Raw genomic sequence first — 14785 nt, 5'->3', positions numbered from 1 at the left:
ATAATAAAAATAATCTCTATTTATACCAAAATTGAGCCATTTTTCTTGAATAAACATTTTACCAGCCTTTGGTAATTTCCAGAGTTTAGTCCTGAAAGAGTTGGTTTGGGTAACTTTTTTCTGCTAGTTTTTTTTGTCTTATGGAGGAGCAGCTTTTTGGAGGTCCTCACTCTCCCACTCCCACTCTTGTGACATCACATGCTGTTATATTTTACTCTCCCTTCCTCCTTTTGATGTGTCACTTTTTCTTTCTACCGTTATAGGCATTTATGCTCTGGGTTCATTGACCAGTTTTGTACCTCTGATGCCTCAGTCATTTATTTTAGTGGAGGTGCCAGACCTAAAATGCTTCCTTTTTGCCTTTTCTTCAGTGTTTGAAATTGAAACACAGCTTCCAAATCTAACTTTTATTTTATTGTGTCTGGAATTATCTCCCTAGAATTTTTACTGGATCTACCAGACTGGATGGAAACGCCATAGGTATGTATTTGTCACTCACGTGTGACAACTACAGAATCCTCATGTTGTGGCTGTCTGGCCGTTACTAATGAAGCCTCGCATGTGTTGTTGGGTCTGGCCTGTAGTTGACTTTGTCCGCTGGCTGTGCGCCGTGTCCATGGACGAGCTGGCTTCCCCGCACCACCCCCGCATGTTCAGCTTGCAGAAGATTGTGGAGATATCATACTACAACATGAATCGGATCCGACTGCAGTGGTCGCGAATATGGCATGTGATTGGAGATCACTTCAATAAGGTAACTCTTCGAATTCAAAAACCACTCCATCGGTGTCCAGAAAAAGGCAGGCAACTATATACAAAGAAGAAGTGAGAGAGAGTTTAGGTACCTATACAGCTTTCCTTGCTATCCAAAAGTAGAACATTCCTATGAAACCTTTCATAAGCCGAAATGGTGTAAAGCGGAGAGATGGTTACCATTAATTTATATGAAAAAATTGTTGAGCATTCCCACACCCCAAAAATAACCTTTCTTAGGCTTTTCTGATACTTTAGGACACATTTTGCTAACAATGCACAGAATCGGGGCGCCTTGGTGGCTCATTCGTTAAGCGTCTGCCTTCGGCTCAGGTCATGGTCCCAGGGTCCTGGGATCGAGCCCCACATCGGGCTCCCTGCTCCATGGGAAGCCTGCTTCTCCCTCTCCCACTTCCCCTGCTTGTGTTCCCTCTCTCGCTGTGTCTCTCTTTGTCAAATAAATAAAATCTTTAAAAAAATAACAACAATGCAGAGAATCGAGATAAAGCCCAAAATGCTCACTGACACAGTTCAGAGCGCTGGTGGCTTAATGCTGAGATGCTGAGTGGAGTTCGCGGGGAAGGGGCTTGGCAGCACCCCTCCTGCTGCTGGCCACGTGCTGCCTCTGTAACAGCTCGCTGCCAAACAAATGCTGAATGTTATTTTCACTTTTCACCTTTTTTTTTGTAAAAGCAAAAATCCTCTTTGGATTTGTTTTTTTTGTGTGTGTGGTTAGTGAAAATAGATACTAAGGTAGGTCTTTCATAAAAGCAAAGTGGTACATGGGGTGCCTGGGTGGCACAATCGGTTAGGTGTCCGACTCTTGATTTCAGCTCAGGTCATGATCTCAGGGTGGTGAGATCGAGCCCTTGCATCAGGCTGTGTGCTCAGTGCAAAATCTGCTTGGGACTCTCTCTCTCCCTTTTCCTCTGCCCCTCTCCCTCCTCCCTCAAGCAAATGAATAAATCTTAAAAAAAAAAAAAAAGCAAAGTGGTGCAGTGTGACATTGCATGAAGCAGAGGATACTCATAATTCATTTTCCCTGTGGAACATATTTAGGTATTGCTAGAACTTGTGGAGTATGAAATTAAAATCTTAGTGGTATTAAAAATACTTTAATATCCCATATCCAGGATCTAGGCTAACACCACAAAATCATTATAGTCACTGGACAAACATTGGTGTTTGAACACATGGCAAAATCCTCTAGTGTCTCCTGAATGACCAAAGTTAAGTTATGTTCTATATAGTTTCACTGTTAATGTCACTGCTTCTTCTATTCTGGCTTTTGTTGCCACCACTCTTCTGAAACCTTTGTTGAGAAAACTAACATTCATTCATTTTAAAGATTTGCTTACTTAGCACGCATGCATGCAAGCTAGGGGAAAGGCGATGAGAGAGAAAGAGAGAATCTCAAGCAGACTCCCCACTGAACATGGAGCCTGACATGGGGCTCCATCCCACAACCCTGAGATCATGACCTGTCCGAAATCAAGAGTTGGTGTTTAACCAACCAAGCCACCCAAGCACCCCTAGAAAACTAACATTTATTTTTACATCAGAAACAGGCTAGAGATTTATGTGTTCTAAAACTGAAAACTGCTGAGAGAAAACCAGACTACCCTTGTTCCTCTCCGCTGGAGGTTTCATCACGTACGTATAGGCACATGCACACATAAAGACTTTTAAAAATCAGAATGTATATGTATTGTGTGTGTGTGTATGCATCTGTGATTCCATTAACTTCTTAAAAGTAATAGCTTAATAGCACTATTTCCTACCAAAACATACTCCATAATTTCAAAGCAATTTTCTCACTCCTGCAGAAGAAGAGTTGTAATACAGATGCTTAAAAGTACTGTGAGTAAAAAACAGTTTATCCAAAAGAGAATTGCACTCTCTCCATTGAATGGAAGAAACTTATAAAAAGAAGCAGGTGACCTTTTATCTGAATCCTCAGGGAGGACACAGCCACGAGAGCCTGCACATGACCCACAGCAACTGTTTGTTGAGTGAATGGTAGCACTCACTGTCACCTACAGTAATCAGCCAGCTCAGCAACCATCTTTCTCACTATTCTGGGCAAGTAACTTCCTAGTGGACCAGTTGACTTAATTGGTGTGAAATTGCTTGAGAAAGGGAATGCGAACCATTACCATTACTGTACCTTACATTGTATTCTCATCCAAGCCTGTGACCACTAAGCTGGAGCAAACATTGCTCACTTGTTCCATGAAATCTTTCCACTAGCAGCTGTGGGATCCTTTTTTCTCTCAGAAGTAATAATCCAAAAGTGTTTTGGTAAGCCTTTCCCAGCTTTTCGGAGTCTGGATTTCATGTTCAGTGGGACTTCTTCAGGAGAGAACATCAGTTTGTACAAGTTACCTTTCCCACCTGCAATTCTGTTGTCAAGACTCTTTAGATGCCAGTTCTTGGTTATCTGTGGGTCACTTACAGGCAGCTCAGGATGTAGGCTGACAGATAGTAATGAGACATTTCATGGCTGTCACCTTCATTACCAGTGTCGTTCCATCTCATCAGAGCCATTAAGCACAAAGTTGTGGAAAACTCAGTTGCTTCCTGTTGGAGTCTTCATTCTTTCTACCACTTCAGGAAGATGTTCTGCTTCCCCTTGGGAACTGGAGCACGTAAGAATCTCATAGGTTTGAAGAAGTGGATGGCTGAGTACAGCTGTAACTTAGCTCTTGGCATTCTCAGAGAGTCTTGGGAACGGTCCCATGTTTCTCTTCTAAATTAGGACACGTGTGCGTCCTGGGGTGTGCAGAGCTGCACGATAAGCATGGAGTGTATTCCTGCTGCAGGATTTCCTGAATCCTGATGTTTAGGAGAGGAATATTCTTTTTATTAGTATTTAATTTAATAAACATGACATAAACACCTTAAAAAAATTACTGTTAAAGCCGCGTTTGACCATCACCACTCCCCTATTGAACCTCCCCAAAACTAATTATTACCAGTTTGGTGTATACCCTGACATTTTTCTATGCCCGTGTATATGTATATACTCATAGAAATACAGATAATATTGTCTTGGTTTCTTTTGCTTTTTTGAAAAAAACATAATTGGTATTGCACATATCATTTTGTAACTTGCTTCCTCCACTTAGCAAGGAATTTTAAATATTTAACTATGTTATTAGTATGTATGAATTTATTCTTTTTCAGATTGGGGTAAAATACAGATAAAATTTTTCATTTTAACCGTTTATAAGTGTACAGTTTATTAGTGTTAAGTACATTCACATTTTGTGCAGCAGATCTGAGGAGCTCTTTTTTCATCTTGTAAAACAGAAACTCCAAACCCATTAAATACTAGCTTCCCATTCCTTCCTCTGCCCTGCCCCTTCCCCCAGTCCAGGGTAACCACCATTCTGCTTTTTGTCTCTATAATTTGACTACTCTAGCTACCTCATATAACTGGAATCATGCAGCATTTGTCCTTTTGTGACTGGTTTCTTTCACTTCGCATCATGTCCTCAAGGTTCATCCATGTTGTAGCATGTGATAGAATTTTCTTCTTTTTTTTTTTTTTTTTTTTAAAGGCTGGACATATTTTTTAACTGCCAAATGTTACTCCATGTCTGTGAACATACCATTATGTAACTATTTCCTATTGATGTTTCCAATTTTTATTTCAAGTGACATTGCAACATTACTTCTGTTAAAAATAAAACCTTTTCAGGTCAGACCACATGCCAGTGAAGTTTCTTGCTTGGAGCAGGCTACTGCAAGATGCCCCAGATCCCTTGGCAGGGGTTCTGGTAGGAAACATTCCCTTGCTCTGCTTGAGGGATTCTTCTTGAGGGAAAAGTCTGAGAAGCACCAACCAAATATATACCCATAACTCCAGTCTCTAAAAGTAGGTAAACTATAGACAAGTACAATTTTAAGGAAATTGAAAAGCCTTAATATTTGTGCTGAATTTTTTGAGGCCGATGATACTCATTTATAATCAGGCGACAGATATGGGCAAGTATAAAAAGTCTTTACAGAGGGGCGCCTGGGTGGCTCAGTCATTAAAGTATCTGCCTTCGGCTTGGGTCGTGGTCCCAGGGTCCTGGGATTGAGCCCGCATCAGGCTCCCTGCTCCATGGGAAGACTGCTTCTTCCGCTCCCCCTGCTTTTGTTCCCTCTTTTGCTGTCTCTTTCTGTCTCTCTCTCTCTCTCTGTCAAATAAATAAATAAAATCTTTAAAAAAAAAAAAAAAAAGAAAAGGCTTTACAGAGACTTTAAAGTCTTTTGACTTGTCCTGTATACTCGGATAAAATTAATTAGCACGTGGGGAATTGTTTAACGGGTATAGAATTTCAGCTTTGCTAGAGTTCTGGAGATGTGCACAACAATGTGGATGTCCTTAACACTACTGAACTGTGTGCTTCAAAATGGTTAAGATGGTAACTTTTGTGTTTTATGTGTATTTTGCCACAATCTTTAAAAAATTAAATAGCACATTTGAAAGCATTTTAATTAAATGTGCAGTACTAATCTTTCATCCTTAAACTTAAAACAGAATTGCCCAGGTCGTAGCCAAGAAACACCATTTTCTTTTCTCCTTAGGTGTGTTTTTCCAGAGCATTTGTTCTGAAGGCAGGCTGCCCACATCCACAATTGTTGTACTGTGCCTATCTCACCTCACTTCCCATTCCTGCTCAGGTTGGCTGTAACCCCAATGAAGATGTGGCGATCTTTGCTGTTGACTCCTTAAGGCAGCTCTCTATGAAGTTTCTCGAGAAGGGAGAATTAGCCAACTTTCGTTTCCAGAAAGATTTTCTGAGGCCCTTTGAGCATATCATGAAGAAAAACAGGTATGTGCCTTGTCCAGTTCCCCATTGGAGGTCTAAAAAGACCTCCTAACGCTAATCACACAATTATTTTCTTCCTTTGTTGATGGAAACAGGTAAAATGAACAGACTGTGATTCACAGGTATTGTTTCTAAGTACGTCACTGAGATCTGCATATGACCTTTCCCAGAAGGACAGATGATACCACCACAACTAGTAGAAATGTGCCATGCATTCTTATTGGGGTGGGTGCTGACATTCAGAGAAAGAGCCACTGCTAAGGCATCCTAAACAGGGTCAAGAGGGGCGCCTGGGTGGCTCAGTCGTTAGGTGTCTGCCTTCGGCTCTGGTCATGATCCCAGGGTCCTAGGATCGAGCCCCGCATGGGGCTCCCTGCTCGGCAGGAAGCCTGCTTCTCCCTCTCCTCCTGCTTGTGTTCCCTCTCTTGCTGTGTCTCTCTCTGTCAAATAAATAAATAAAAATCTTAAAAATAAACAAACAAATAAAACAAGGTCAAGAATTATATGACCCATCATTTCTGCCCCGGGAGAGTGATAGAAGAGATCAGGACAGCGTCCCTGTGAAGCACTCACCCTGTTCATGCGTTCACTTGGCCTGTATTACTGCAGCCTGCCAGCTGCTAGTACTAGTCTGAGTGCCAAGTATACAGCACTAAAACAATCAAAAATTCCTGTTTTCATCTGGCCCTGATTTAATCATCATGGGTACACCATATCCTCTTTTAAATGTGTTTGAAGTTTTCCATAATGAAATTAAACAATAAATCCTTGTGTAGGGGTGCCTGGGTGGCTCAGCCAGTGAAGCGTCTGCCTTCGGCTCAGGTCGTGATCCCGGAGTCCTGGGATCGAGCCCCGCATCGGGCTCCTTGCTCAGCAGGGAATCTGCTTCTCCCTCTCCCTCTGCCCCTGCTGATGCTTACACACTCTCTCTCTTTCTCTCTCTCTCTCTCTCTCTCTCTCTCTCTCTGAAATACATAAGTAAAATCTAAAAAAAAAAAAAAAATCCTTATTTATATTCCAGTGAGATAGATAAGTAAATAAATGTTTAAATCAAGGTAAGAGGATAAGACTAGAAGCACTCCTTTAAACAGGGCAGTCAGCCGAGATTCATTTGGTTAAGTGGACCCTTAAAGTGAGGAACGAGCCAGGAGTGGCTGTATGTGGTCTTGGGAAGAGTGTTGTGAGCAGAGGGAAGAGCAAGAACAAAAACCCTGCAGCAGAGTGTGCTTGGCATAAGGAGGAGGAGCAAGGAGGCCAGGGTAGCCAGGCAGAGTGAAAAAGGCAAAAAATCCTGGAGGATGAAGCCCTAGTGGTGGCAGAGTGCCTGGGGCATGGAGGAACTGTCAGCCTTTGTCAGCACTTTGGCTTGTTCTCTGTGAAAGACAGAAGCCATTGGAGGCTTTTGAGCAGAGAAGTGAAATAGTCTGACATATGTTAAGGGATCATCCTGCATTTATCCATGAAAAATGAAAAGCCACGGTAATTGTTCAGATTTGGACCAAGGGGGTGAGGCACCATGAGATTGGATTCTGCATACATTTTGAATAGGAAGCATACAGCATGTGCTGATGAATTAGCTATGGGGCATAAAAGGAAGAAATGTCAAGGATGACTTTCAGGTGTCTGTCCCTGCCACTAAAATGTGTCCATGAGATCTGCTTAGACTGTTGTTTGTTTGTTTGTTTGTTTTTCAAAGAAAATGAAAGCTGGGGCGCCTGGTGGCTCAATCGGTTAAGCGTCTGCCTTCGGCTCAGGTCATGGTCCCAGGGTCCTGGGATCCAGCCCCATATTGGGCTCCTTGCTCAGCGGGAAGCCTGCTTCTCCGTCTCCCACTCTCCCTGCTTGTGTTCCCTCTCTCACTGTGTCTCTCTCTGTCAAATAAATAAATAAAATCTTTAAAAAAAAAGAAAGAGGGCGCCTGGATGGCTCAGTTGGTTAAGCGACTGCCTTCGGCTCAAGTCATGATCCTCGAGTCCCGCATTGGGCTCCCTGCTCAGCAGGGAGTCTGCTTCTCCCTCTGACCCTCCCTTTTCTCATGCTCTCTCTCTCTCTATCTCATTCTCTCTCTCAAATAAATAAATAAAATCTTTTAAAAAAATTAAAAAAATAAAAAAAAAAAGAAAGCTTACGAGTTCAAAGGCCATAGCCAACGTGGGTCCTTTGGGGTAACAAAAAGGGCACCAGAAAAGTCTCCCTGATATGTCTCTCTCTCTCTTGGTTTTTCTCTTCATCACCTTACTGCTCATTTTAAGAGACAATAAAGCCCATTCCAGATTCTGGCATCACCCCTGATTTTTGTTTTATTTATTTTTATTTTTTTTTAGAGAGAGAGCAGGGGCAGGGGGAAGAGAGAGCATCCTAAGCAGGCTCCATGCCCAGCAAGGAGCCCGACGTGGGGCTTGATCTCATGACCCTGAGATCATGACCCGAGTTGAAATCAAGAGTCCAACGCTCAATCGACTGAGCCACCCAGGTGCACATCCCCCCTGATTTTAGCGTATGCGCAGAAATACCCTCCTACCTTTGGGGACACTGTTGTGAGTGCTGAGGAGATGGAGGCCTGACGTGGCAGCCAGCCTGGTTGGCTGGTGGCACTGATGGCCAGAGTCCCAGGCCCCCCCCCCCCCCGCCCATCCCGTGGCTGCTCAGCCAGCATTTGAAAACGAACAGAGTAAGTTTAGAATCACACATTGCCAGCCACTCTCAGACACTGTTGATGGAACTGTAACTTGCTATAACATTTTCAGAAGCATTTGGGCAATGTGCAAGAACCTTAACATTTCTCTGCCTTTTGACTCAGTAATTCTACACTTCTGTAACTCGTCTAAGGAATTAATTTGAAATACAACAAAACGTTGTAAATCACACAAAATAATTTTTAAAAAACCAGATCCCACCTAAATATAAAAGAGCGTTAAGACAATGTTGGTACAGCCACAACATGGAATATTGTGCAGCTGTTAAAGATGTTTACAAAGTTTATGACACGGGAAATGCTTAACAGTTTAGTCAAAAGGTCGGGTTATGGAATTGGACAGTGTAATAAGGACAATTTTACCAATCTCTCCATGTGAAATATCATACTGTCACATAAAGGAATTTTTTGTTTCATTATGTTTTTCTCTACATTTTCCAAAATGTTTACTGTCATCACATTACTTTTAATAATTAGGCAAAAAGCTTTTTTTTTAAAGGTTTTATTTATTTGACAGACACAGCGAGAGAGAGAACACAAGCAGGGGGAGTGAGAGAGGGAGAAGCAGGCTTCCCGCGGAGCAGGGAGCCCAGTGCGGGGCTAGATCCCAGGACCCTGGGATCATGACCTGAGCCGAAGGCAGACGCTTAACCACTGAGCCACCCAGGTGCCCCTGGGCAAAAAGCATCTTAATTTCTTTTTTTAAGTAAACTTTTTTTTTAAAAAGATTTTATTTATTTGAGAGAAAGCAAGAGTGAGAGAGCACAAGCAGGGGAAGCGGCAGAGGGAGAGGGAGAAGCAGGCTCCCCAATGAACAGGGAGCCCATTGTGAGGCTCGATCCCAGGATCATGACCTGAGCCGAAGACAGATGCTTAACTGACTGAGCCACCCAAGCGCCCCTTATTATTACTACTTTTTATACAGGGCATGAACTCATGACCCTGAGATCAGGAGCTGGATGCTTAACTGAGCTATCCAAACACCCCAAAAAGCATTGCCTTTTTTTTTTTTTTTTTAAGATTTTATTTTGAGAGAGAGGGAGAGCGTGTGAGCAGGGAGAGGGACAAGCAGACTCCCTGCTGGGCATGGAGCCTGACACGGGGCTCAGTCTCACAACCCCGAGATCAAGAGTCAGACGCTTAACTGACTGAGCCAACAGGCACCCCCCCGAAAAACATTTTAAAAAGTACATGTAGGGGCGCCTGGGTGGCTCCATCAGTTAAGCCTCTGCCTTCGGCTTAGGCTCCCTGCTCAGCGGGGAGTCTGTTTCTCCCTCTGCCTGCCGTTCCCCTGCTTGTTCTCTCTCCTCTCCCCCCTCATCAAATAAATAAATAAAATCTTTTAAAAAATAAAGAAATAAAAAGTACATGTAGGAGCGCCTGGGTGGCTCAGTCGTTAAGCGTCTGCCTTCGGCTCAGGTCATGATCCCAGGGTCCTGGGATCGAGCCCTGCATCGGGCTCCCTGCTCAGCGGGAGGCCTGCCTCTCCCTCTCCCACTCCCCCTGCTTGTGTTTCTGCTCTTGCTGTCTCTCTCTCTGTCAAATAAATAAATAAAATCTTTTAAAAAAAAAAAAGTACCTATAGAGGGGCACCTGGGTAGCTCAGTTGGCTGAGCATCCTATTCTTGGTACCAGCTCAGGTCATGGTCTCGGGATTGAGTCCACCATTGGGCTCCACACTTAGTGGAGTCTGCTTGAGATTCTCTCCCTCTGCCTCTGTCCCCACCCTGCTCATGCTCTTTCCCTCTCTCTCTCTTAAATAAATCTTAAAAAAGTACATGTAGTTCTTCCCAATGAGCTACTTTTCTTCCCCATGAAGGGGAGGCAGTCATGAATTCAATTGTATTATATATTAAAGTCACATAGGTATGTAGTCAATCCTTTGTTATCTGTGAGTGACATATTTGCTTTGTGGACTTTTTAACTCTGTTTTGACTTTCTCCTTGCCTTCTCTAAATGACCTCTTATCAGTTAGTATGGATCCCGCAGATGAACATGAATATTACTGTAAGCCAGATGAAATTTGCTAGTCAAGTCTGTAATCCCAAAGCCACTCTAATGGCTTTCAAAGCTAGTGGTGTGGAAGAGATAGTTTGTGTAGCCTTGCTTCTTGTTGTTTGTATGATAATAGAGCTCACCCCATAACTGCACGTGTCCTAATAGGTTGCAAGACATACATGCTAACCTTTTGCAAATATCCAGGTAACACCATGTTGAACCTTGCAGCTGCTTCAGAAAATGGGCCATTTTTTCTGTCTTCAGGTTCTGTTTTGTAATAATTAAATTTAAAATTGTGCATCTTAAATTACATATGTGTATTTCCATCCATGTATATGTGTTTACCGTACACATATATCCCTGCCTAAAAATCGAAGAGGATATGCACCAAGAATTTAGGAATAGTCATCTCTGCCTGGGAGAATTATGAGTATTATTAGTGTAAAGGTTTTCATCCAGAAAAACTGACCAACAATGCCTTAAACCACAAGGCCGTGTATTGTTACATAACAGGTCAGAGGCAAGCAGACCCAACTTTGGTTCCATAGCCCAAATTGTCATTGAGGACCCAGCTTCTTTCTTTTTTGCTATTTTTTTTTTTTTAAGATTTTATTTATTTGAGAGAGAGCGCAGGGGAGGAAGGGGGAGAGGGAGAGGGAGAAGCAGACTCCCTGCTGAGCAGGGAGCCCGATGCAGGACTCGATCCCAGCACCTTGGGATCATGACCCGAGCCGAAGGCAGACGCTTAACTGACTGAGCCACCCAGGTGCCCAAGGACCCAGCTTCTTTCTGTCCCTTTGTTTGTCCATCCACAGGATTACTTTTTACCTTTGAGCCTATTGTTTTGTGATGCTGAACAGAGGTTCTAGTTCAAGGCATCATACTGTGTTCAGAATGGGGATACCAGGAAAGGGGCAGAGCCTACCATGCGTATTCTTTATACGACAAAACCAAAACTATAGTAGAAACCCCTCCCCTTCCCATTCCCACAGATTTTTCTCTTATGTATAATTAGAACTGGTCATGTGGCTCTCCTGACTGCAAGGGAGGCTGGGGTATCAAGGGCCTGGCACGTGAACCAAGGTTGTCATGTTGTCTTGCCCTGTTTATGACCGACTCCCCGAGCTCGGGCATGTTGCTGCGTGTGCGTGAAATCAAAGTTCTGCTATCAAGGAGGTGGGAGGACAGCTGCTGGGAAGGCACGCGACCGTCTGCCACGGTGATTGTCTTAACGTGTTTTTCTTTCTGTGGTCTCTAGTTTATTATTTTTTTTTAATGAATGTGGATTACTATGTGCCTTTTAAAAATGCAGGTTTTGGGAGGTGCCTGGGTGGCTCAGTCAGTGAAGCATCCCACCCTTGATCTCAGCTCAGGTCTTGACCTCAGGGTCGTGACTTCAAACCCCATGTTGGGCTCCAAAAAAACAAAATAAACATAGAAAAATAAAAATGCGGTCTTTTTAATGCACTGCCTCTAAGTGATGCCGTGTTCATTTCTCTTCCTACCATTCAAAGTACAGATGACATCGCTGCCCCGTTCTTTCCTTAGGTCTCCGACCATCCGGGACATGGTGATCCGCTGCATCGCGCAGATGGTGAACTCCCAGGCAGCCAACATCCGCTCGGGCTGGAAGAACATCTTTGCAGTGTTCCACCAGGCAGCCTCGGATCATGACGGGAACATTGTGGAGCTGGCCTTCCAGACCACAGGCCACATCGTCAGTAAGTGGCTCTAATGTCCCACCTGCAAGTCTAAAAGGGTGACCACTTTTTCCTGTTTTACTCTTGTGAAAACACTCCTGGATCGGACATTGGCCTATAAATCATAGGATTTCCCATACCAGGGTTACACCAGTCTACTTTGTCTTGATTGCTACTAATCCCTTCAAAGGACCATATGCCACTATGCCCTACTGATGTGGGTAAATTACTCCCAATAACAGATGGAGCTGAAGTTCCAGTTTGCCTGATACGTGCAGAACGTTCAGTCCCAATAGGGACTGGAACTTTTCTGTCCTGAGAGACATTGCTGGGCTTTTCTGACCCTAAAGGTACTGATGATGGGGCAGGCGAAGGTGCGCGAACTCCAGAGGATACTGACTGTGCAGGAAAATCATTCGATGCTGATGAACATGGAGTCAGCAAACTAAGTGGGGAAAAATATTGTCTGTTGAAGTTATTAGCAGCTGTGGGTGCTCCTCCCAAGGGGTGCCCCAGGTCCATACATTTGACCTCCTGAAAGATTTGAGACAAAGTTACCCAAATGTGTAGAAGAAGGTGTTACAGAACCATATGGCGAGTCCATATTGACAATACCTGAGGGACTTGGAGCAGGTCTCTGTAATGGTGGTCTAAAACCTGGAGCTTTGGAAGTATCAGACTGATGTAAAGGATCTGAATTTGGCAAATATGAGGATTTTCCTGATAGCATAGATTCTGGTGTTGACTGAGATGAAACAACAGATCCTCCCCAGAAGGCATGAGCAGAAGTAGGACTGTTTTCAAACAATGTGCTAAAGGGCCCAAATGGTAAGGGGGCACTGAAATTGGGAGCAATTGGCTTATTTGCTGGATGTACTGAATTTTGACAAGCACTTTGTGTACTGAAGGTTGAAGGTAGCTGGACAGAAGAGGGAACACTGTGAGTTCTTTTAATGTGATTGACACTGAGGACTACAACAGATGAATTTTACACTGGAGCTGGATTTTTGTGAGGGGCAATTGTGCCATGAGAGGGTGGTCTAATAGCAGGGGTTTCCATTTTAGGAGCAGGCTGGGAGCATCCCATTTGTGTCTGAGGCATAGGGTAAGTCACTGGGGCAGTAGAAGGCACTACCACTGGAGCAGAACTTGTTGCTAAAGGAGGGACAGTCATTCTAACTTCTGGGGGAGGAACCTGAGACTGCTGAAGAGGTGGTCTTGGCTCCTGAGAAACGGATCCTGGAGGTTGTTGCTGAGCAGAATGAACTGATGAACTCCCAGAAGAACTGCTGCTGTTTGAAAGTCTACTGTTTGCCGTTTCTACTACTGGTGGACTACCTGCTTCCTGTTCAGAGGAAGATGCCCTTTTATTTGGAGATGCTGTTCCACAATCCAAAGGGCTGTCTTAGGACAGGAATGGCCGGGGAATTAAAGGAGTGTGCTGAGGATCACCGAACCAGGGCTAGAGCTTTGTCCGGTGCTCAGCTTCTATCAGGCAGACCACTGAGGGCCAGCTTCACACAGAGGTCACTGTCCTCTCCATTTCCTCAAGCTCCACCCTAAAATAGTTAAGTTGAAACGGACACCGTGGCATCCTGGTGAAACTTGGTTTTCTCATGGCTTGTCCTCTCTCACTTCCTTAGGGACACTTGTCAGGTAGGGCCTCTTCAGAGAGTCCTTCTCTGACTCCCAGCCTAAGCAGCCCCTACTGCCTTCAGTCCCCTCACCCGGCACTCACCCAACCTGAGATTATTTTATATTTTACATATGTATTGGTTTAGGCAATTGTCTGTCTTGCCCATTGAAGCACGAGTATCGTGAGGCAGGAAATTTAATTGGTCACCTCTGTCCCCAGGGCCCACAACTGTGCTTTGCACATAGTTGGCACTCAGTAAATGATGATGAATGAGTGAGTGAGTGAGTGCATATTGGAGCTCAGGAACCAGTTTAGCCCAGGCAGTGCCCAATTGATTCATTCCTGAATAATTTAATAAGAAATGCTATCTTCTAGAGATAGTGACATGCTTTTCTTAGATTTTCACAGAAGTAGTCCCTTCAGGGTGGGGGGTGTTCGATCCCCATTTTTAAATCTCCTGGTCTTATAAAAAACATGGCTTTGTTTCCGCAGCAACTATTTTCCAGCACCATTTCCCTGCAGCCATCGATTCCTTTCAGGACGCTGTGAAGTGCTTGTCGGAGTTTGCCTGCAATGCTGCCTTCCCCGACACAAGCATGGAGGCGATCCGGCTCATCCGCTTCTGTGGGAAATACGTCTCCGAGAGGCCTCGGGTACGTCATTTCCTCTCCTCCTGCTTGGGCACTGAGGAGAAAAGGAATCGCAAAGAGCGTTCCAGCTACGCTTTTAGAAATGCATGTTTGCCCTAAATGCTGCCCATTGCTGGGGTTCTACCCCTTCTCTCCTCTTGTATGTATGAAATTACTTCTTTTACTCCTACTGAACTTTTACCTGGTATTCTAATTGTTTTTGTAGGAGATGGGTATTTAGCTTTGAATTTTGCCAAAGTTGAAGAAGATAGACCTTCCTATTTGAAAGAAAACAAACCTCCCTCTTAAGGAAATGACATTTCACCATTGTGACATGGCTGAGAAGTCACATTTTAAAAAATCACCTTTTGTTTTCTCCCAGAAATGTTTGGGGTTTTTCTGTTATGTCTCACCTTTCCAAAGAGGCCCGCTTGGTTTAAATGACAGTCTCATACTGAAATTGGGTAGAAATAAGCACATCTAAACTGTGACAGCTGATACAGTTCTCTCCTTCAGATCTTTTCTGTGTATTGATTTATTTAGTTTCCACA

General features: G+C 43.8%; 1 protein-coding gene across 1 annotated transcript in view; it reads left to right on the top strand.

The window, feature by feature from the left end:
• Positions 1-14785, top strand: part of ARFGEF2 (ARF guanine nucleotide exchange factor 2) — an 88511-nt gene that overhangs the window by 58442 nt on the left and 15284 nt on the right. Inside the window, exons 24-28 of the mRNA XM_025853288.2 lie at positions 440-480; positions 585-754; positions 5428-5579; positions 11818-11990; positions 14098-14258. Of these exons, the coding sequence (XP_025709073.1) occupies positions 440-480; positions 585-754; positions 5428-5579; positions 11818-11990; positions 14098-14258 (697 nt within the window). The remainder of the gene's footprint in view (positions 1-439; positions 481-584; positions 755-5427; positions 5580-11817; positions 11991-14097; positions 14259-14785) is intronic.

This window comes from Callorhinus ursinus, unplaced genomic scaffold (genome assembly GCF_003265705.2).
Source record: "Callorhinus ursinus isolate GAN/ISIS: 27379988/994484 unplaced genomic scaffold, GSC_fseal_2.0 scaffold53, whole genome shotgun sequence".
Taxonomy (NCBI): domain Eukaryota; kingdom Metazoa; phylum Chordata; class Mammalia; order Carnivora; family Otariidae; genus Callorhinus; species Callorhinus ursinus.
This window is presented reverse-complemented; position numbering and strand designations above follow the sequence as displayed.